General features: G+C 38.6%; 1 protein-coding gene across 2 annotated transcripts in view; it reads left to right on the forward strand.

The window, feature by feature from the left end:
- usp10 (ubiquitin specific peptidase 10) overlaps nt 1-22178 on the forward strand; it is a 31778-nt gene that overhangs the window by 4269 nt on the left and 5331 nt on the right. The window contains exons 2-14 of one of the 2 annotated variants that reach the window (XM_058783077.1): nt 6912-6980; nt 7786-7831; nt 8197-8256; nt 9121-10329; nt 13299-13390; nt 13502-13611; nt 14320-14378; nt 14466-14569; nt 15345-15444; nt 15574-15754; nt 18580-18745; nt 19147-19291; nt 21043-21108. In XM_058783077.1, coding sequence (XP_058639060.1) covers nt 6912-6980; nt 7786-7831; nt 8197-8256; nt 9121-10329; nt 13299-13390; nt 13502-13611; nt 14320-14378; nt 14466-14569; nt 15345-15444; nt 15574-15754; nt 18580-18745; nt 19147-19291; nt 21043-21108 — 2407 coding nt within the window. The remainder of the gene's footprint in view (nt 1-6911; nt 6981-7785; nt 7832-8196; nt 8257-9120; nt 10330-13298; nt 13391-13501; nt 13612-14319; nt 14379-14465; nt 14570-15344; nt 15445-15573; nt 15755-18579; nt 18746-19146; nt 19292-21042; nt 21109-22178) is intronic. The other variant, XM_058783078.1, reaches the window with a different exon arrangement.

Genomic DNA, 22178 nt, shown 5'->3' on the forward strand with positions numbered 1-22178 from the left:
GCCGGCATCAGGGAGCCGCTATTATGCCTAGCATTGGAACTACTTTTGAATGCACAATTGCCTTTTAGTTTCACTTTCGAGATTCGTGATCGCACGTACACTGTTTATACAACTGAGTGGCAGTACTTACCGCACATTTTACAAGATTAGATGTTTGTCAGTGGTGCTGAGGATCTGCAAACCATTCGCCATCGTCCTTGTCATCTCTCCTTACTCCATTTATGTAGTAAGTGAAATTTATATAATAAATAAATTTTATATATAAATAAAATTATTTATATATAAAATATAAATAATTCACATCGCGTCCACCGCGATGTTTCACCGTAGACATCGTCCGATGCCAATTTTGTAGACATCGCCCAACCCTAATCAATATTGATTGGATTGTTTGCTAATTGATACAATCTCATGTGAGTGACAGGTTGCTGGAATGGTGGGATTTTTGTCCTGCCCTCGAACCGGTGCAAACGTCATCAGAGAAGGGATGTTGTTGGTGAGGTGAAGTGGAAAAAATGTTTTTGATTTAAAAGTTATGAGGGCACATGAGTTGAAGTATGTGTGGATAAATAATTTCTAATCACTGCAGTATTCCATAAACTAGTAAGAATTGTCAATTTTGATTTCATGGTGACTTTAACACTTCCTCACTTGTGAACATCATCCATGGCTCTTTCACGTTCATGAAAGTGTGTGAGCGTGTTATCACCAGAGCATGTTGAAATAATGCAGATGGCTAATTTGTGGTAATCCCCAGTCCAAATGAACAGCGATGGGGAGCTTAGTGTGGTACGTGCGGCACGCCTGTGGAAAAGGGGCAAAGAGACATTCTTTCTGTTGTGATTGTACTCGCCATCCAGAGGCCATTGGATTACGGCTTGCTGTTTGTCCCTTGTGGTGCCGTTTCAGCAGTGTAGGTCGTGATTTGCAAACAGTTACATGTGCTTGAACTGCAGTTTCTTTTTTTCTTGCTCTCCCTTTTCATGCAGCTAGTGGTGAATGCGAAGGGGTATTATGTGCACGCTTGCAGAGCCTGTTGAGTTTTTCTATCTTTGACACTTTCAGTTCACCTAAAGACTGGCATGAACATGAAGTTACTGAGATGTAAACTTTTAAAAAATAATTTTATAGTTACTTAATGGTCAGTGTTGTGATTAGTCTTAACTAAATTCAGGAGTTTTTCAGTTACACTGTTAGTGCTTGTAGGATTAAGGTAATTATAGCCTTCCCAGAAAAAGCAGGTTATCTGCAGGATGGTCTAACCATTATAGGACCAGATGCCATGTAATAAGATGAGAAGGCTGTAGGCCTGCAACCAGTTGCTAGCCTTGGTTAAGAAAACCCTTAGTAATAATGACCAGTTACTTCAAGGGGGTTTCTGAAATTAACTGAACTCTAGAACTGCAACTAAACACAATTTTGATAATCATGTAATAAGTCTGCACTGTATGTGGCAATAGCAGTTATGAGGGGTGATACTAGGATATTTTATTCCATTTAAATGGGGGGAAATTTGGAATAAAACTTGACGACAGTTTCGTTTTCAATATCATAACTAATATAGTAGTCTTAAATATCTAGTTGCTGAAATGTGAGGAGTTTTTCTTGCGATGTTACAGCCTCTCATGTACATCCACAAAGCCAGAGCTTTCCCTATCCAATCTTTTTTTCCCCTTGTTCTTCCGTAAACATGGTGTCATCTCAAGAAATATCTGCGTACACAAGAAGCCACTGAAACAACTCAAAACGATGTAGTATACATGCCAGACCAGTATGTGTCGCTGTAATTCCAACACAAAAGTTATTAAAGCTAATAGGCTCAGTAGCTTCTGCAGCACAAACACAAGCATGTAGTCTGCTGTTGTTGTTACGTGACGTAGCAGTGTCTGACTTGGGTCGGAACGTGGGATGACTTTTTCTTTCTTTTCTTTTTTTTGGTACATACTTGAAAGAATTGATGTGCCCATTAACAAAAATAAGTTTATAAGTTTATTTGTTTACAGCGGCAAAGCACATTAATAAACATAACTGTAAATGTGCCAGAATTAGCCAAAAAGGCTATTTTTCATCTGTAGACCCTTGACAGAATGTTAAGTCACCCTAAAACAAAGACAGAGTATCATTACACACATACACATATGAAAAAAAAAAATATATATACAGAAACATAAATGCACAGTAAAAATCACTACTAAAATACAAAATATAAGTAAATTTATCTAAATTAAAAATATGAGGGAAAGGAGAGAGAGAGAGAGAGATGGCAACAGGAGAAGGCAGCATAGCCAAGAGCAATTAGTACAAGGAAGTCTACTGTCAAGAATACAATACTTATTTTGACAGTGCTGAGTTGTCAGTAACCATTTAAGATGAAACTGAAAAGAACCAAAAGTATGTAATCTTCTAATTGTTGATTTCCATTGTTGAGTTCCATTCCCTTGCAGCTTTGACTAAAAAAGCAGACTGACTGAATTTACATCTTTTGAGCAAAAAAAAATCACTTTTGTAACAAATTCTCCACGTTTAATGATATGCTCTTCAATATCCAATATTTCTTAAAGATGTTTTATTAAATTATGCTGGATTATCCTAAGTTCTCTTAGGAAATGATATTACTCAGACTGACCGAATTGCCTCTACCATCGAGTATCAAAAAACATCTTGTCGTTCGGTACCAAATTTCGATACCTTTGTTAATCTCATCAACGTCAGTAAACCAACAAGCCTGCAGCACTAGGTGTGTTCGACTAGAAGCGGCTCAGATTGTTCAGTGTTTGACATCTGCAAGAGCGAATCGAAAGCGTACGGAGTAGTCTGCTCTCTATCGCGCGGTTTTGTTTACTACACACAGACTGAAGCGCGCGTGACTCTCGCAGAGATTTCAGCGTCTGCCGTCTCACTAAATAAGGACATAAACACATGAACAACATCTCCAGAACTGCTCTGAGAGTCACTTCATGAGCATTTTACCGTTTGATTTGCGTCATATCATTTACACAGAACTGTAAAGCTCACAGCTTTCCTGTAGCTCAAATAGTAGAGCATGGCGCTAGCAACGCCAAGATCATGGGTTCGATTCCCAGGGAAAGCAAGAGCTGATAAAATGTAAAAACTGTAACTTGAATGCAATGTAAGTCGCTTTGGATAAAAGCGTCTGCTAAATGCATAAATGTAAATGTAAAGGTATTCACGGCAACCCGTCAAAATAAAAGTTGGGTTTAACACTGCGGCAGAAATATATTACTATTGTTCAACAGAATGTGTATATACAGCTACTATTAAAATGATTAAAACTATTTTAAGTAATGATCGCACGACATTTCTTCCATGTTTTAATTTTAATAGTAAACCCCCTTTGCCTAAATATATAAAGTTTGATTTTCAATAATTTAAAGATAAATGAAATTAATGTTTTATGCCTTCAAGAATAAAGAATAAATTTGAATAAACTAAATTGTTTTTATGCATTTCAAATAATTAGACATACTACAACACAATTTAATAACAATAAAACATATGGTGAAAGGAAATAAAACGCCCACTTATGAAAGTGGATAAAGATGTTCAATTTATTTAAGTCTTTAACAACCTAGAATGAATGAATAGAAATTATGATTCTGTCTGAGTGTTTTCAAACGAAGACGCACTAGTGTAAATGTAGTCTAACAGATGTGTAAACTATTTGAACTTTATTAAAACTACAGTATTTGCACTGATTTATTGTGTTGAATATATTTTGTTCCTTTGTGCAGTGGCTCAGGAGATGAAGCTTTGAGTCTGTATAAATGTTAACAAGCTGAAAAAATAAAACCAAAGTTTTTTGAGAATGTAATCTTGTTAAATCTGATTTCATAAAATTGGTATCAAAAAAAGTATCGTTCAGGAACCGGTATCGAACTCAAGGTATCGTTATCGAAAAAATGTTAACGTTACACAGCCCTAATGGTAATGGATATGACAGTGTTAATGTATTTGGTCTTGACAGAATAGATCTGCTATGCTGCCCCTGGGTGGTATACAGGTTCATACCGAATACCGGTGTTTATTTTTATATGAACTTTTAATTTACCGCAATACTGGTGTATGTCGCTTAAACAACGTTTGGAACACGGCACAACTGTTTGAGAGGGGTCCCTTTTTCGCTGTTGCACTGTGGTGAGGGCACCGCTGTATGTAAGTGTGACCTTGAAGATGAACAACCCTCTACAATGTGAGTAAATCACCTGCATATGTGACTAAATCTTCACTCTGGGTGACTAAATGATGTCTAATATTAGCCACAGGCTAATAAATTCTCAGATTTTACTCACCAGTGTGTGAGTTGGAGGCTAAGTATAAGTTTCACTTGCCGAACACTGACTGTGCGCTTCAGAGTTTCACACTCCATCAAGCGATCTGTGCTAATTTTCAGTTCATCTCAATGGATGCGCGCACCTGTATCTGATGTACCGTAAACTCTAGTGTGAAGGTGCACGACTCGTCATCACTTTCTCACATACGCACAGAGAGAGAGAGAATCTTGCATAACATGCAGAATTGACGCATTACCTGTAAATTATTTTCTTTGTTGTATTTTCCTGTCAAAATAACATTCCTTTGGAGTCCTTCAGCTTTTAAGAACTGTTGGGTTCTCCGGTAGTGGGTAGGACTAATTGCGCAAACGGCAATCTCATTGGCTGGCGCTCACCTATTATTGTCCCTGTTTTGATTTCAGCAAATCAGCAACGTAATTAATATTCATGAATCCAGCAGCTCATTAATCTTTAGTGCATTTTTTTTTTTTTGTTATTGGTAGTAGAATTTGTAGTTGTTATCTTAACAGTATTATTATTTATTTTTATTTTATTTTTTTTTATATAGAAACACTAAATGACAAACTATCTTCTGTTAAAATGACAATTTAAGTCAATCTACTGCAGTATTTCCCCTCTCAGTCAGTAGAAAATGTTAACACCCGGTCATGCATGAGAAAAAAAAAAAATACCGTCATTTACCATGACATCGGCATAGTTTTGAAAAATAAAGGTGAAATTTTTGGTCATGCCGCCCAGCGCTGCTGCTGTTGGTTACTGCTGTAGTTTTTAGATTATTGCTGCTGCAAACAAGTATAGGAACTTGCTACTTCCAGTGCATACGGCGATACGGTGCTGTGAGTATTTAAGACATACTGCTGCTGAGATGGAGTTTGAGACGCTCCACACATGTAAATGGCAAGTTTCTGTGGAAATACTGTGAACGAAGCCGCTGTGTGACGCACATACTTAACCTACACGCATGTAAATAAAGCGCATATACTGTATTAGAACTGTATCGCATATAATTAATGAAGTCGTAGTGTTTGTGAATTCACAATTATGCTTAATTATGATTTTTAAAGGAGTTTAATATATCATGCAGCGATTGCAGCCTTGGAAAACAGTCTCATGTTTTATGGATTCTCGTCTGTGAAATGCACCACCTCCGGTATTCCCCCGGTTTGTCGACGCGAGCAAAATGAAGTCAAGGTTTTTTAAAAATCGAATAGTTGAATAAAATCGATGAATCGTGCCAGCCCTAGTCAAATTGTGTTGTTCGCTTTATTCAAGCGCTTCACACTGGATCTCACAGCACTGTTCAGTAGTCGTGTGACCGAAACTCATCAGCGAGTAAACGCATCTGCTCCAGTGAGCTCGCGCCGCGCCTCTGTTTGATTAAGGTCAGGTTAAAGTTACATTTCAAATTCATCTTGAGACCCCTATATTTTGATCAGTTCTGTTTTGCTGTTCAGCTGCTTTTATGTGAACGTACGCTTAGAAACATGTGATTGGCCTAATCTTGCTTAAGACACAATAAGCAAGTAGTCATTAATTTTTTTTATAAGAATTAGTTTTTGCACATTCTTCTGCTTCAAATGTGGCGTGCATCATTTGAGTTAAAATTGTCTAATGTTTCATGAGATTGTGATTGAACAATAAAAATCTTTGTTTATTTGGAGAATTAAATTTGGGAACCTTTAAAATTACTGTCAAGGTATAATGTCATGTGTTTTCTCATCTGACCAGTATCCCACATCAGGAGAGAAGACTTGCTATTGCAAAAAGCTAGCATGACTAATATGCGATTGAAGCTGTGGGATTTGGAGGTCAGGAGACTGGCAGTAATCGGTGTCGATTACAGATAGCATCTTGACCCATTGGTAGCATGGGAAAATATATTGACGTGGTAAAAGATCCACATATTCTACTGCTTTTAATTTCCTATTGTGCATACATTGTTCATATAACACAGTTACTGAATTGGTGGATATTTGCTGCATCTTTTGATGTCAGTTAAACTTCTCTGACTTGTTCTGTTGTAAACCACATTTTCAATTCATCTGGAGTACTTGTTTAGTCTAAGGAATTAAAAGTCAGATCACAGGTTGTGGCAGGTCAGCACACTAAAAATCTATCAGTGTAAAAACCTTTATATAATACCACAATATATTCAGTAATGTTTAAACGTCTGTGCTCAAACAATGTTACACATTGGCCAAAGTGAGTGCTTGAAGGGTCTCTCTCTGCCATTGCTTTGCCCTGTAAAGTGGGACACAAGGGAGCCATGTTGCCATGCTGCATGACTCATCAGTTTCCAACTTGCTCTTTACTTTCACCCAACCTGATGTTGCAATCATGCAGTAATGATGGCTGCCATGTCCTCGCATACCCTCATACACAGTGCTTTAATTGTGTTTTAATAAATAAGTGGGCTGAATTTAATAATGGACTCATTGTGGTGCTGACTGACGCCAGAAAGACCACCTCAGTGTTATAGTGTGACATAATTTTAGTAAATTGTGTTTGCAATTAACTTGAAGTTAAAATACCTAACAATCATTAAGTGACGCCTAACATTATGTGCTTCTGTTTGATTATTTTTTATTTTTTTCACAGTACATCTTTGGGGAGTTCAGCCCAGACGAGTTCAATCAGTTCTTTGTGACTCCCCGCTGTTACGTTGAGGTAAAATAATCACATACGTGAATTCATCCTAAACACACATTAAATGTTAAAGGCTGTCCAAAGCATTCTTTAAGCTTTTTAGAAGTAATTACATTTACTGTATTGTCATCTATAATTTCCTTTATTCTCAAAATAATTGTTACTATAAAGATATTGTGATTAGGTAGAGCTTGTTTTTGTAAGTTTCAAATATGTAAAATAACAATTTCCACTTTTCCCATTCTCATGTGCAACAGTTAAGCACAAAATTAAAGTTAACTTTCAAAATATAGTATTTGCCATTTTCTACCCTAGTTTCAGTGTTTAATTTGTTTCTTTCCAAATTAAATGTTAATTTAAATGTGCAAGTTCAGTTGAAACTGAATTTACTTTAACACTATGCTTTCAATGTGTCAGTTAAAAATGTAACATTAGAGCTAGTGTAGGAAATGGTGCATGTAAGTTTACTTTAAATCTTGCTCCAATTTGTTACACAAGGTATGGTAAATTTGACTTCAAATACATTTCCATTATGCATGGTACATTGCCGATGTTATGCCACTGTACTCTCCATCCACCTTTTCCCTCCTTTTCTTTTGTACAATAAAAACACAAGTCATTGTTATTTAGCACACTACATCCTCCGTCTATTTTGGTTGTAAATTATGCTCCAGCCTTTCACTCCAATGTACGTTATAAAAAAAATTGTGCCTGTGTTTAGTTCAGATAACATGCGTTTAAATTTGTAGGTTATAAAGGTTTGTTTGTGTGTAGACATTTTATTGACTTGATGTGATTGAGTGATCTCATGTAAATTTCTTATCAGCTTCCCCCCTTCAATGATAAAGTCTCCTGCGTCAGCCATTCCTCAGGTAAGATCAAAGCCTCACTTTGAATGTTGCTACAAGAACTGATTCAGAAATAAAGATATGAGTTATAGATTACAAGATCCTTAACCACAATTACTGTCACATAAGCACGCACAGTGGTTTTCATGTATTATGCATTAACCATAGCCTACATCACACATGGAAAACATATTTTATAATATTCATCTGTCCTGTTCACATCCTAATACTTAATTGGTAGAATGGTCTTCATTCATCACTGAGTTGAATATAAACCTCCTTAAGGCTACATGCCCATCTCTGTAGTTCTAATAATCTTTCCCAGGACAGTATCATATTGCCCTCTCAGGTAGTTGTGACCTTCACCCTCATCTGTATCAATTATTTAGGAGGTTACTGCACTCCTGCTGTGCCTTACATAACGGAATCATTGAGACGGCAGGTTTGTGGTGAGTTTTCGGTCCACTACACAGTGCCTTACTCCTCTGTTTTTGTTGCAGAACTCAACACTCAGGTCTTAAACACTGACAGCTTTCTAAACCTTCCCCTTTATCAACCTTAAACCCTTACTTCTTATTCTTGCCTGTCCATTTAATCTTTGGAGCTTTGCATGCCTAGGCGCCAGGCCTCTTGTCTGGCGCACATACGCATCTACCTGCAGTGCTTGGAGTTGACGGGAGGCTTTTGACATTTTTATTTTTATTACTTTTCTGGAAACTCTCTTCCAAAAGCCATCACATTTGGAGAGTGGACTAAGAATATGACTTCTGTGACCGTCTTTCAGGACCTCTAACTCCACCTGAAAATGTGGCAGTCTTGACAGTCCACAACCTGCTTATGAGTCCGTCCTTCATGCTTTCCTAAAATAAAACCTCTAAAATGAATACTAACAGAGGATGTGGTCTTATCTATTCATTTATCCATTGCTTGGGATCTTGTTCCCATGATGACTTCTGGTTGCTTTGATTTCGCTGATTACTGGCTACTTTTAAGGCTCAAAGTCTTACAGTAATTGTGACTAACGCTGTTTCATTCACTTCAAACTTTCCTTCACTGCTTAGTCTGCACAGTTCAGTACCACAACCACTTTATATGTGTCCAATCAGATTTGTTGTATTTAATTATTAACTACATGATTTGTTGTGAATACAACTTTGTTCATATTTTTATCCTTTGGTGTAGAGCTTGTTGAATAATCAAGTTAAGGTTTGTAACTAAAAACCTTAAAAAACCTCTAATTCCCTGTAGAAATGCCAGTTATGATGAGCCTTTTTACATGTACGTCAGTCTAACTGAGATGTTTTGATCTACAGGAGAGGATTACCAGCATATCGAGTTTGGCGTGGACGAGGTAATGAATGCGGAGCCTGTGGCAGTGAAAGACTCGCTGTACAAAGTCTCCAGCACTCTTAATCCTCAGGCCCCTGAGTTCATCTTAGGCTGCCAACCATCTCAGAAGGCCCTTCCCACAGCCACGCCGGTCGCTGATATCCCAGATGGTGCCGACTTCAACTCCCTATGCTGCGGCAACTCTGAGACCTCAGTCCTGGGTGGCCACCAGGCCTGCTCGGACAATGATGGGGTTTCGGGTGGCTTGGGACAACGTAAGAAAAAGAAAAAACGGCCGCCGGGATACTACAATTACCTGGAGGGTTCCAACAGCAACAGCACCGGTGTGGCCACAGATGGAGTCGGGGCCTCAGGCCTGGTTAACGGACATACTCCAAATGCTCCACTCATGTGTTCAGAGGACATGGTAGGGGACGTGTTATCTGAGGCTGAGCTCATCCCCCCAAATTCTGTAACATCCAGTACATCCACACCCCAAACCGCCCCTCTTTCCCATCAGAGGACTTGTGAAAGCCCTGACAATTCGACATTGGACTTGATGAGCAGAGCTGCCTCTTTGTCCGACAGAAACGGTGCAGCTTCTTTGTCTACTTCATCTTCGTCCTCTCAGAGCAGCGGGGTGGCACAGAGTGCCAGGACTGCAGAACAACATGCAGAACCCCCAGCTCTAGAGAGTCCAGTACTTCTGGGTAACGGAGGGCACAGCTCCTCTCCACCATCTCCTCTTCCCCCTGCTGCTGCTGTGGCCACCCCCACAACCACAATTCCTGCTACTACTGATGAGAGGGAGGCCGAGGGCTCGGGGGAGGCTAACGGGCTGCCAGAGACTGCCTCGGCTGCCGGAGCCGCCGACGGACTCCAAGACCCGTCTGAAACGGGTGAGGTGCAGTCAGCTTCCTCTGTAACCCCTCTCTCCTTAGACTCTGAAGTTCAGCCAGTAGTCTCGCCCGGTCCCCCTGCAGCACCTGTGGCCAACCCCCCGAAATCCTGGGCCAGCCTCTTCCACAACTCCAAGCCTCTGCCTGGAGGTCCTCAGGCTTACGTTGAGGTAAAGAGCATGCCTGCTGTCGTCGCGTTCACTCCGGCTGCCTCAGAGTTGCCTGAAAAGGCCAATGAGGTGCGCGAGAGCCCTGTCCCCGTGTCTGAAGACCCCATGGCCCCGAAATTGGCAGGTAAAATGTGACACATTACAGTGTTAGAGGTTTTGAGTCCACAAAGAATGTTGTACTGCACATAACATCTGTTCATCAACTGGTTAAAAAATGCTTGCTTGCTTGCTCATTCATTTGCATATAGGGATAGTTCATCCAAAAATAAAAATTGTCATTTACTCACCCTCATGTTCTTCCAAATCTATCAGACTTTTTTTAGTCTTTTAAAACTGTCTAGTAAACTTAGTAAAAATGATCCATGTGATGAACAGATTTAATTTAGACATTTATTCACAAACTTTGGTAATTACACATACATGGGCATATAAAATATGGTAAACAGAAGTTCTCATGCAAGCACATTTGAGTTTATAGTTCTGTGTATGTGTTGATCAATTTATATTGATCTAAATTCTGTTCATATAAAGTGATAATGTCTCTTTAGAAGACTTTGATTAAACTGCTTGATTCATATGAATTACATTTACCATGGCTTTAACTTTTTGATGGGTCAGTTTTGGGTCAACCGACTTTTAATGGAGGGATAAATATTTCTTAGATTTCATAAAAAATCTTTATTTCTGGTTTGATAAGGATTCTTATGGATTTGGAGCAAAATGAGGGTGATTATGACAGTTTAAATTTATGGGGTGAACTATCCCTTTGTGTTTTTGTCATTGTTTTAAATTCAAATGACAAATCTTGGTTCAGGTAGAAATTTATTAACAATCTAAAATGTCAGTGAACTAACTTGTTGGCTTATTTAGAATTTAAATGTTCAGTGTTGATCTGTTTAAATGGAATCACATCTTCAATTTCTGAAAAGTTTACCCAAACCATGTGCCATTCTGTTATTTATATCTGCCTTTGAAGAATCTTCACACAGCTCTTTTGCCTACAATGACTGTTTGTGACTACGTCTGTCAAGCTAAAGACCAAAAAAAAAAATGAAAGTTGTTCATTCATCTAATGTGCTGTATTCCACATGAATTCAGACATTACTATTTTCATATACTGTTTTTCCACCTACTATATAGTAGGGAAGTATGTACTTTTGGATGCAGCCAAGTGATCTCTTGCTATATAGAAGGAATCTGAGTAAATGTTCCTTAGATTTCCCTTTTGTATTTCAGAAAGTTAATTTGTTGAAACTATTCCATTTGATTCTGTGATTCATGTTTCTGTCCACAAGATGGCAGCAGCATGTTTTGCTGATTTGCTGGCAGCACCCATAAGCCCCCTCTGTGGTTCCTAAACACTTCAGACAGGTTATTACAGCCTATTTGCTCATAATTCTTTTAAAAACCACATTTCCTCATCCTGTTGCTCAAACTAATCATGACAGATCTTGAGAAAAGGCCCACCCAGGTACTGTGTTTACCCATCATATTTCCAACGTTAATGCTCAGAAAGAGAATTTGTGAGAATCCCAGTCTGTCTCCATCTGAAGTACAAAAGCAGGGTGGTTTCTCATCTAGAGCCTGAGTGCTGATTTGCTACAATGGCTACTGCTCATTTAACAACTGTGACCTGATTTCATGACCTTGGAACCAATCACAGGGACTTTCCACTGTATCAAATCCTCCTTTGGATTTCCTCTGGTGCTCCTCAAATATGAGAATTCTTGCGCAAGATAACGGTGATAATTTCTCTGACTTATAAAACAACTGCCTGGTGTGTTGTGTAGACTTGCCGTATTATGATTGGACACATTCTATTGATCTGGCTTATGTGGCGCTCAAACATTCAAGACCCTTCTCCTGAGTAAATGCATGTTCTGTTGCATAACAGGAAGAGCGTCTGCTTGATTGATGGCATTTATAAGACTATATTTCAGATGTTTTTCTTCAAGGCTCCTAATGGAGATGGGATTTATGATCTTGTGAATGTTTTTATTATACATATATTCTTGTGCAAAAAAAGGTGATTGTGAAACAAGTGTCTTTCCGTCAGCATTCCTTTTTGTCATTCGCTAATCTCTCTTGATGTAAGACACTTGGACGGGCACTAAGTGGAGAGGGATCTCAGCTCTTGTCCTGACCATTGGCTGCCCTCGTATGTTAGTTTTAGTTTTCAGAGTAAATCTACAGGGTGCCATTATGCATTTTTTTTATTTTTTTTTAGGCTCTCCAATTGGATTTCTGCTCTAGCTGCTGTTTTGAGTTAGTCGTAAATGTGATGTGACCTGGTTTAAATCTATCCAGCCAGTCACACAAAGCTGCAAGCTAAAATTAATGTTTAGATTTACATGACCATTGCTGACTGTTTACTGCTGTAACTACTTCATGTTATGTGCAGTTCATCATTATTGTAAATCAAATCACTTTTTTTTTTTTTTTTTTCTGATGTCACCAAATAGCTACTTTTTTTAAACAATCCAGTCAATTCCCTGTTTATTTATATATATATATATATATATATATATATATATATATATATTTATTTTGTTTAATTTTTGGTCACAAGTAAAATGGGTTGTTATTTAAGCGTCCAGACCAGCTTGTCAAAGAAACATTAACGCTTTTTAACCAGTGGAAGATAAAGGGATTGCTATTTTCAGTTCTGCTGTGCATGCATGCCACTTTAATTCTATTCCAAAATTGATAAATTCAGATTTCCACGTTACCATGGGAGCTGTACCATCATTTCAGTCTCCCTTCCTAGACGTGGTACAAAATTCTCCTCATTTTTGCCACAATTGGCTTCGTGTGCATCAGTCACATGTTGCAAGGTTAGAGTGATGGACATCACATCTTTTTTCTTACTCTTAAGATTGACAAGTGTGTCTAGATTTGTGTCTTTTAGACTGTGTATCTAGTTAAATTAATGGAAAAACTTCTCATGTAAATGCCCCCCAAAGAAACGCTCACTCATACAAGGCTTCCTAAAGACAGGCAACCCACCTATTACTTCATCTTGAAAATATATAGTTTCGTACATCCCTAGTATTTCATCCACAAACATGATTCATTTTTCTTTCCATTTGTCAGAATTGATAGAGAATGTGAAGTTGATACACAAACCGGTGTCTTTGCAACCAAGAGGACTGATTAACAAGGGAAACTGGTGCTATATCAATGCTGTATCCTTTTTCTTTGCCTCAGTTCTTCCAGTCTTACTGATGTTGCTTAAACAATACTGAATTAAACAAGCTGTCTTGTCCTATTTATTTTTCCTTGACACTGAGCTTTAGACCCTGCAGGCCCTGATTGCATGTCCCCCCATGTATCATCTGATGAAGTCTATTCCCCTTTTCACTGAGACTCAGAGACCCTGCACATCCACACCCATGGTGGATAACTTGTAAGTTTTAGGCTACTTTGCTGTCCTAATTATTTCTTTTATTACACAATGTGTTGTGGATTAAGTCAGAACTTGATATTTGAAATTGTTTACTAGCTTTAATTGCTTGAACTACATTAGACAAGTTGGAAATAGGCACAAGTGATCTGTTTTAAAGTTAGGTTTTTTCTATAATGCAGGATTGTCATATGCCACCACATCCACAGCATACATTGGTTTCAAACTTCATTGAACCGGAAATTCTCCATTCAGAATAAAACATTACAGGTTTTGAGGTTTTTGTTTTTAACTGTAGTGAAATATGAATTGAAGCATCTGTTCATACACTGATACCAGATGTATCGTTCATAATAGATAAGTCTTTTAGTTTGCCTCCAAGTTTCAGATTAAGATGGAAATATGAAATATGTGGACTTGACTGCAGCTGAACTATTCTGATTGACTTCGATTAATCGACATAAGTTTTTGCAAAACGTAACAAATGCACGTCAAAAAAGTAACATTTTCTTGGACCAAATGCACTTTTTAGTGCTTTCTGCCTACTCTAATAAATTACTATTGAAAAAACCCCCCAAAAAACTTTACTGCTTTTAGGCAATTAGGCTCCAAAGACTTGGGCTGTGTCGTGCAATTTATTGCATGCAATGAAATTAGAGAATAACTTTTTATTTGTTTCTAATATGTTGACCATAATCCTTTGTCTTGCAGTGTTCGGCTTGTGAATGAGTTCAGCAATATGCCTGTCCCTTCCAAGGCTAAACAGCAAGGTAAAGTCTTTCCAGAGTTGATTGATTAAATCTTTACTCCCCGCTCTGTATTTATAGATTATTTATTATTATTTTTTTCTTTTGTAGCTGCTGGAGAGAAGATAATGAAAGATCTTAGAGTGGGTGTTCCTTTTGAACCCACATACATCTATAAACTCCTCACCCTCATCAAATCTAGCCTTTCTGAGAAGGTAAGCGTTATGAAGACTGGCCTGTTTTTTAATAAAGCCCATTAATAGTGGGATTTGCTAAATCTCGTTCTTCGAGGGTGCCTGGTGGTACACATTGTGAATGTCTCTTTTATCTTAAGAAAACTACAAATCTAGTTCGTTATTTTTGGTAGTAATTGCCACCAACAATTTACTAGTTGGTCATCTTTCAAGTCAAAATGATAGATACTCGTGCTCAACACATCCAAGGACAAGACCTTCCTGTTCCACTTCTTTTTGTATCTGTCTGCACATTCACTAACATTGAGGAATGAGTGTCTAATGAACAAGATCAAAGCTGAAAGATAAAGACCTCAGTTAATGAGCTGAATCTTTGGATACACAGTCTTCCGGATCTGTAAGAACAAGAGTATATCTGAGAATACTACCTTTGCGGACAGTATTGAGAGGACAGATGGCATCAGGGCACAGCCGAATTGGACACTCCTTTTGGAGATGGTTTTCCACAATCCTACATATGCCATTTGGCAGTTGATTTTGAAAGAACAGCAAATTTATTCTTGTTCCATATGCGTTGCAGTTATTGAATTAAATTATAATGTGGTCTCATTAGTCATTAGGTTTTATGGTGCCTTGGAAGCCACTGCTTTCTGAAAGGAGTACCTTCATTCAAAAGCTTAGTCATTGTCTGACTGGTAACTGGTTTTGTTTGGAACAAAGTCAAAGAGTGAGGTGTGGTGGATGAGTAAAGTCTGGCACTGTTAGCATGCGTTAATGATCTCTGTTTTTCTCTCAGGGTCGCCAGGAGGATGCGGAGGAGTATCTTGGTTTCACTTTAAATGGACTGCATGAGGAAATGCTGGCACTGAAGAAGCTTATCTCTCCACAGGAAGAGAGTACGTTCCCTTCTTATTTCAGTATCAATTGCAAGGGAAATCAGGCTCTTGACTGGTGTCCACTCTAGATAATACTCTATTTCTGACTGCTTCATATTAACTACATTTTCTCTTTCTGCCTCTGAGCAGAAACCCCCACACCAAATGGTCCCGAATCTCAGCCTGGAGTGGAGGAAGACCCTGCTGAGAAGGAGGAAGAAGGCAGTGATGATGAGTGGGAACAGGTCGGGCCCAGAAACAAAACCTCCATCACCCGGCAGGCAGATTTCATCCGCACTCCCATCACAGACATATTCGGTGGCCACATCAGGTAGGCCTTGAGTGCACATTTCCACATCAGCTATTGTCAAGCTGGTACTCTGTGTATCTATAGTGTAGAAGCTCCTATATGCTGTTCTGCACAACTTAAAAAAAAAAAAAAAAAAAAAAAAAGGCCTTAAAGGCTTGAGAACCACTGCTGTAGAGTTGTAATCCTCATAACAGTGGCTTTATGAGACACCTGACCTCTTTGACACATTGAACCACAGAGGTAGACAGATATGCAGCACTTCTGCAAGAAAAATAAACTTGTGGATAAGAAAAGCCATTGGAACCAGGAATGGGTTTGGCCTTTTCATTGGCACCCACTGCACACTGTGGTAAGACACAAGAGCTGGGTGAGTGTGGTGCCATCTTCAGCCCATCCTGCTGTCCTGATGCTCCTCCAAGCTGTGTGGCTATAGCCATTACAAACAATTCACTGCAGAATAACAAACCCTGTGGCTCACCACCACCGCCCAGCTAATTTAGGTGGCTGCAGAAATGCAGACGCATGAACGTGTGGGGGCGTCAAGGCTTAAATGAAGCCTTTTCTCTTTGCGTTTGGCGATATGGTTTGGCTATGGTGTCTTTTGTTGACTGATGGAGAATTTAATTGCGTAGCTAAACCTTTCTTTTGCTTTCCTGTAAGAAACCTAAAGTTTTTGGCTTTCGGATTCATAATAGCATACTATAATTTGATGGACTGTGATGGTTTTAAGTCCTCTAGGGCTTATTACTTTTTAAAAAAACTTTTCTTTTCAGTTGTTTCTCACCATGAATATAGCAGTGGTAGCTGTCATGGTGCTTCGTTATAAACTAACTTAGTTGCATACTTTCTTCATTTTGCTAGACAATGATTAATTTCTAGGGATGCACGATATTATATTTTTGCTGATATCCGATATGCAGATATTTATGAACTAATTTTAGCCAATGCCCATATCGATATATTTCCTTTTGTTTGGAAACACCACCAAGTCTCTCCCGTGCAGAGATTATAAACGCATTATTTTTAATTTTATTTTGATTAGTTTTTAACAAAAACTTAGAATTAAATAAGTTTTTTTTTTTAAATTTTAGTTTTTTTATGATGAGCACATTGAAAGCTTTGAAAATAACTACACTAGTCAACATTTGAAGTGGATCAAAACCTTTCATCAAAGTTGTCCTAAAACCAAAACAATACCCGTTCTTGTCTTAGGACAACTTTGTTTTGTTTTTTTAAATCCCAATTTTAAAATCCCCTTTCTCAAATCGGGCCATTCTAAGAGCCCTGTCAGAATGACGTAGTTCTGCGCAGGCCGCTCCCACGATAGTTGATTGACAAGGCCGTCTTACCTTAGACCCGCCCTGAGTGAGCTGTAAACTGTCCGACCGCCATTGTTGACTCCGGTGCAGGGGAAGACAAGATGTCTCCGATTAAGCGAATGAGGTGTTTTTTTTGTTGGATGTAATAATGAATATAGCAGTCGTCATTTACTCCTGACATCTGAGCCGCTGAAGACGCAGAGGATTAACATTACTTTCGCTTTGAAGTGAATGCGCCAATCCCAATCTGCCTAAATGCATTTGTTTGCGCGAATCATTTGTGATCCAGCTTCATCTACAGAAGAAGTGAGTCTAAGGGTTTTTTATGAATCTTTGCAAATCGCCTTTCCTAATAATGTGCTAGTTAGCCAGTTTCGCGGCTAAAGTAAACCGTACTGCTCGTCACCCCATGGAAGAGAGGGGAGGGGTCAGCAGAGCTCATTAGCATTTAAAGCAACATGGACAAAAAAACTTGCTGAAAACAGAGCTGATTTTGACAGGGGGAAAAAAGGTGTTTTTTACACTACCGTTGAGATTTTAACCAAAGTATGTTGGGCATCCGATGACCCCTTTAACATTTGTAGATGGTCTAAAACAGGGTTCCTCAAATCTTTACCTGGAGGGCCAATCTGCTGCACAGTTTAGCTCCAACCCTGATCAAACTCACCTACCTGTGATTTTCTAATGATCTTGAAGACTCTGATTAGCATGCTCAGGTGTGTTTTGATTAGGGTTAGAGCTAAACTCTGCAGGAGTTGGCCAGATTTGAGGATGCCTGGTCTAAAGCAAAAGCTTTTAGAGCTCCTTGTATTTAAGTTTTTATAATCCACTTGAAAAATTGAATGTATAAATCTGTATATATACACAATTTTATTTACAAGTGTCATGTTTGTTTTGTTTGTTTTTTTAATTCATGCAAGCAATAGCTTCTGACCTATCAATCGAAACATACTCATGATTTTATGACATCAAATACTGCTTTATTTAATTAGAAACACAATCTTAATATGATTTGTGTAGTTTACTTTCATTTTGTTACAAGTAGGCAAACAGTGCCCCCTAAGTAAATAAAACGCCTTACCGAACAGGCATTAGGACCCGGGGGAGGCTGCCGCTGCTGCACATGCTAGTGACTGGTTTATTCTATTATTCATCGGAGGCATTATGTACGTGCATTCTCAAATTAAATGCGGCAATCCAAAACTGTGAATCTGATCGCATTTAGACAAAAGTTTGCTTCGAGATTGACCACACTATTGATGTGATTTTATAGCTAGCACACCCTTAGCACATGCGAGTTATTAGTCTTATCAGCAAGGCATATCGGCAATTTTTTTTCATATCGGGCCAATGACATTGTTTACATTTTAGGCCATTATTGGCCAATTACGATATATCGTGCATCCCTATTAATTACTTTTAATATTGTTTAGTTTGACCTTTTTTCTTTTAACAGGGAGTAGTGGTTTATTAATTAAATCTAAAATTGGTCCACTTTTCTAAATGTTTTTTTTTTTTTTTGGATAGATCTGTGGTATACCAGCAAAGCTCAAAAGAGTCAGCCACCTTGCAGCCCTTCTTCACGCTGCAGCTGGACATCCAATCAGAGAAGATCCGCACAGTTCAAGAGGCCCTGGAGATACTGGTGGCGCGGGAGTCTGTTCAGGGCTACACCACTAAGAGCAAGCAGGAGGTGTGAATCATTAACATTAAACATAATCTACCCACAGATGTTTACATTAGTTTTTCTGTGGGCTGTTGATGTGGCTCCCTTTACTGCTGCATTGATGTTTTCCCTTGACATCTAAGATGGATTTGAATACCATTACTGTAGCTGACCACTTGAGTTAGAATTGTATTTTATAAATATATTAAACAATGTGAAACTTGTTCCTCATTTGGGATGTGCAGTTGTTCAAATATTTACTCATGGTGCCAGAGCTCAGGGCTGGTACTAAGGAATAAGAAATCAACCTACAAATGGCTAATTATGGCTAACTCTTCATGTCTAGATCGGATAGGAGAAAGTATTAATGTTGATGCTGATGAAGTTGAAACCTGTGGCTGATTTCCTAAACTCTTTTTCTGCTTTAGATTGAGATCAGCCGGAGAGTGACTCTTGAAGAGCTTCCTCCAGTGCTGGTGCTTCACCTCAAGAGATTTGTTTTTGAGAAGACCGGTGGATGTCAAAAACTGATCAAGAATATTGATTACCCTGTTGATCTGGAGATCAGTAAAGGTGCTTATTTCATTTTTATGAAACCATTTTACTGCTGTCACATTTTAGCAGGTTTCACCATCTACTAAGTTAGATGGCATGATTTCAGTTGCGCTTGTTCTTTACTGGGTGATATCCGGAGAAAAAATTCCTGTTTTCCACAACCCACTGTTGCTGCCTGTCATGTTATTTTTATAGTAACTTGTAACTACTAAATATTTGGAATAATGCTAAAGTAAAACCTTTACAAAGCATGTTATAAGCTGACCGTGCCATGCACATCTGAGATGTTTGTATTACTTTGTAGTCTTTATTAGGGATGGGCGATATGGGCTTAAAAATATATCACGGTATTTCTGGTATTTATTGCGATAACGATATCAATGACAATTCAGGGAGTCCTGTTTCCATAGAGAAAAGTGTTTTTCCTATTTTTACCCAAAATATGGTGTTGTGAGCATTACTGAGTACACATGTAATGCAATTACTGTTTAATTCATACTGGAAGCCGGAGGGCGCCCTTGTGCAGAAACTCCACATATCCATAGCAGATGTAATTGCACTGACACGCTCCAGGAAATCCCTAATTTGGACAAAGGTATCCAGTTATTGCTGAATAAAACGCATAACGGAGAAATTTTAACTGAGGAAACTTGAAGACAATAAACATACGATTGCACAAAATATATGGTTTATCTGTGTTCAAGCAATCTTGGGTAAGGAAAGTATATTTATAATGCAGTGCTAATCGACATAGCTTTTATCACTGTATATAATACTATCATTCTGTAATATCAAACCACGTCTGGTCACAAAAATAAGTTATTTCAAACACTTGACTGTTAATCGACTATTAAGTTAATTTGGAGAAAAAGCACATCAATAAATATCTTTGGACAACAGGTTTGTAAACAGGCTCATACACATGCAAAACTGTATTGCACATGTGCTACTGTACTACATTTATTCAGACAGATTGTTTTGTGCGCTGTACAGCCCTGACCAAACCAGTTCCAGATTGTAGAAGGAGCTCCTCATTTAGTGATAAACTCCTCCTCAATTTCATGTCTGCCTTCTGCGATGTTGCTCTTCACTGTTGCGCACAGAACTATGTCAACAACTAGACTTTATCGTTATTCTCGCGGGAAGACTAATTCTTATCGTGGGGAGAATATTTACCGGTATATCGCAAACGATAAGATATCGCCCATCCCTAGTCTCTCTTCCACACACATTTTCCTCATTCTGTGCGTATGCACTGTGCAGGTCCACTCTCTATTCTTTACTCAATTTCACTTGAGAAACCTCTTTATTTTAATGGATTGGTCCAAGACGATAAGCCATTGTTTTGAAAATCTGGTGAGTGTGATTGTTTATGAGCAAAACTCTACATGTGCTCTCAATTCTGCTACCCACGAAGAGACCAGGTTCACCACAAAATATGAACCTGACCAAAATAAACAAGAGCACTAATTGAGGGAGCAGCATAAAGACTTCTCGATTGTGAATGACTTCCTGCTGATTAAAGGAGGCTAGATGTCACTCACTCCAATTGGGAGCCCAAAAATACCAGTCTGCATGTTAGTTTATCCGGACTCGATTTAGAACAACTTCTCTGGATTCAATTTATAAAGTTTTCTTCTTGCACTGAGTGTTTCCTCTCTCTTTTTGTTTGATGCTGGTTCTCAGAACTATCAAATGGATTAGTTGTTTAAGTTGGCCAACCGTAAAAACTGCTGCTGCATATTAAAATGATTGATCATGATTTTCAGATCTCTTGTCACCGGGGGTTCGGGGCAAAACTCTGAAAGGCCAAAGAACCTACAGGCTCTTTGCAGGTATGTTGGTTTTGTTTTATTCCATTGTTATACTGCATCTACACATTTAAGTCTACTCTTGTGTTTTGGTCCATTCTGTCCAGCACTGAGAGACGTGACTGGTACCATGTGACAACAGCATCTCTGGTGCTTCAGTGAGCTGGAAGTTAAAGTGTCATGAAACCCCCCCCTGTTTCAGCACTGGTCTTCCACACCTTAGATCTGAAAAAAAAAAAAACCCTCCAGAAATCGGTGTGTAAAACTGTGGGAAAGGTGGGAAGCGGTACTTTTGCTGTCATACAACGGTCGATCTGTGCAGCGTACACTGCCAAAACCTGGTTATTTTTGGCAATTTAGAAATCCTAGGCAGAACGTGTCCCTGGAAAGTGTTATGTCTGGTCACCTTAGTTTACAGAGGTGAACTGACAGCATGGAAGCTGTTTCATGAGATTTGAATTCTCCGCTGTAATACAACCTCATGCATAATACAGCGCAGTGATTGGATCGTAAGACTTCATTCTTATGAATAATACTGAGGAAAAACTCAGAAAACTGACCAAAGCCACGGCAGCCAATCACCACTCCAAATTAACGCATATGTCACTTTTCGTGACGTTGGGTTAACTTTGCTTTTTGAACCCGGAAGAACAAAATTGCTCCAAAAAATGAAAAAATAACCACTTTTCCCTGAATAATAGACATAATGACTGCTATTGTTTTCACTGATGAGAATCAGAATGAGCTTTATTGCCAGGTATGTTTACACATACGAGGAATTTGTTTTCGTGACAGAAGCTTCCACAGTGCAACAGAACTGTGCAACCTGTTCATGTGTTAACATCTCAAAAAATGTGTTTTAGGGTTTTGTGAAACTTTAACTTGCACAGGAATGACACTAATGCCGGGTGCACACGGCATGATTTATAATTGTAGTTTACGATTGTTGCTTGTCAGACTGTACGAACATGATGATCATGTCACACTGTGGGATCTCGGTTATCATTTAAAAGGGATAGTTCTCCCAAAAATGAAAATTGTCATTAGTTATTCACCCTTATGACGTTCCAAACAACTTTATTCAATTCTTCTGA

Source organism: Onychostoma macrolepis, chromosome 07, assembly GCF_012432095.1.
Source record: "Onychostoma macrolepis isolate SWU-2019 chromosome 07, ASM1243209v1, whole genome shotgun sequence".
In the NCBI taxonomy this organism is placed as follows: Eukaryota; Metazoa; Chordata; class Actinopteri; order Cypriniformes; family Cyprinidae; genus Onychostoma; species Onychostoma macrolepis.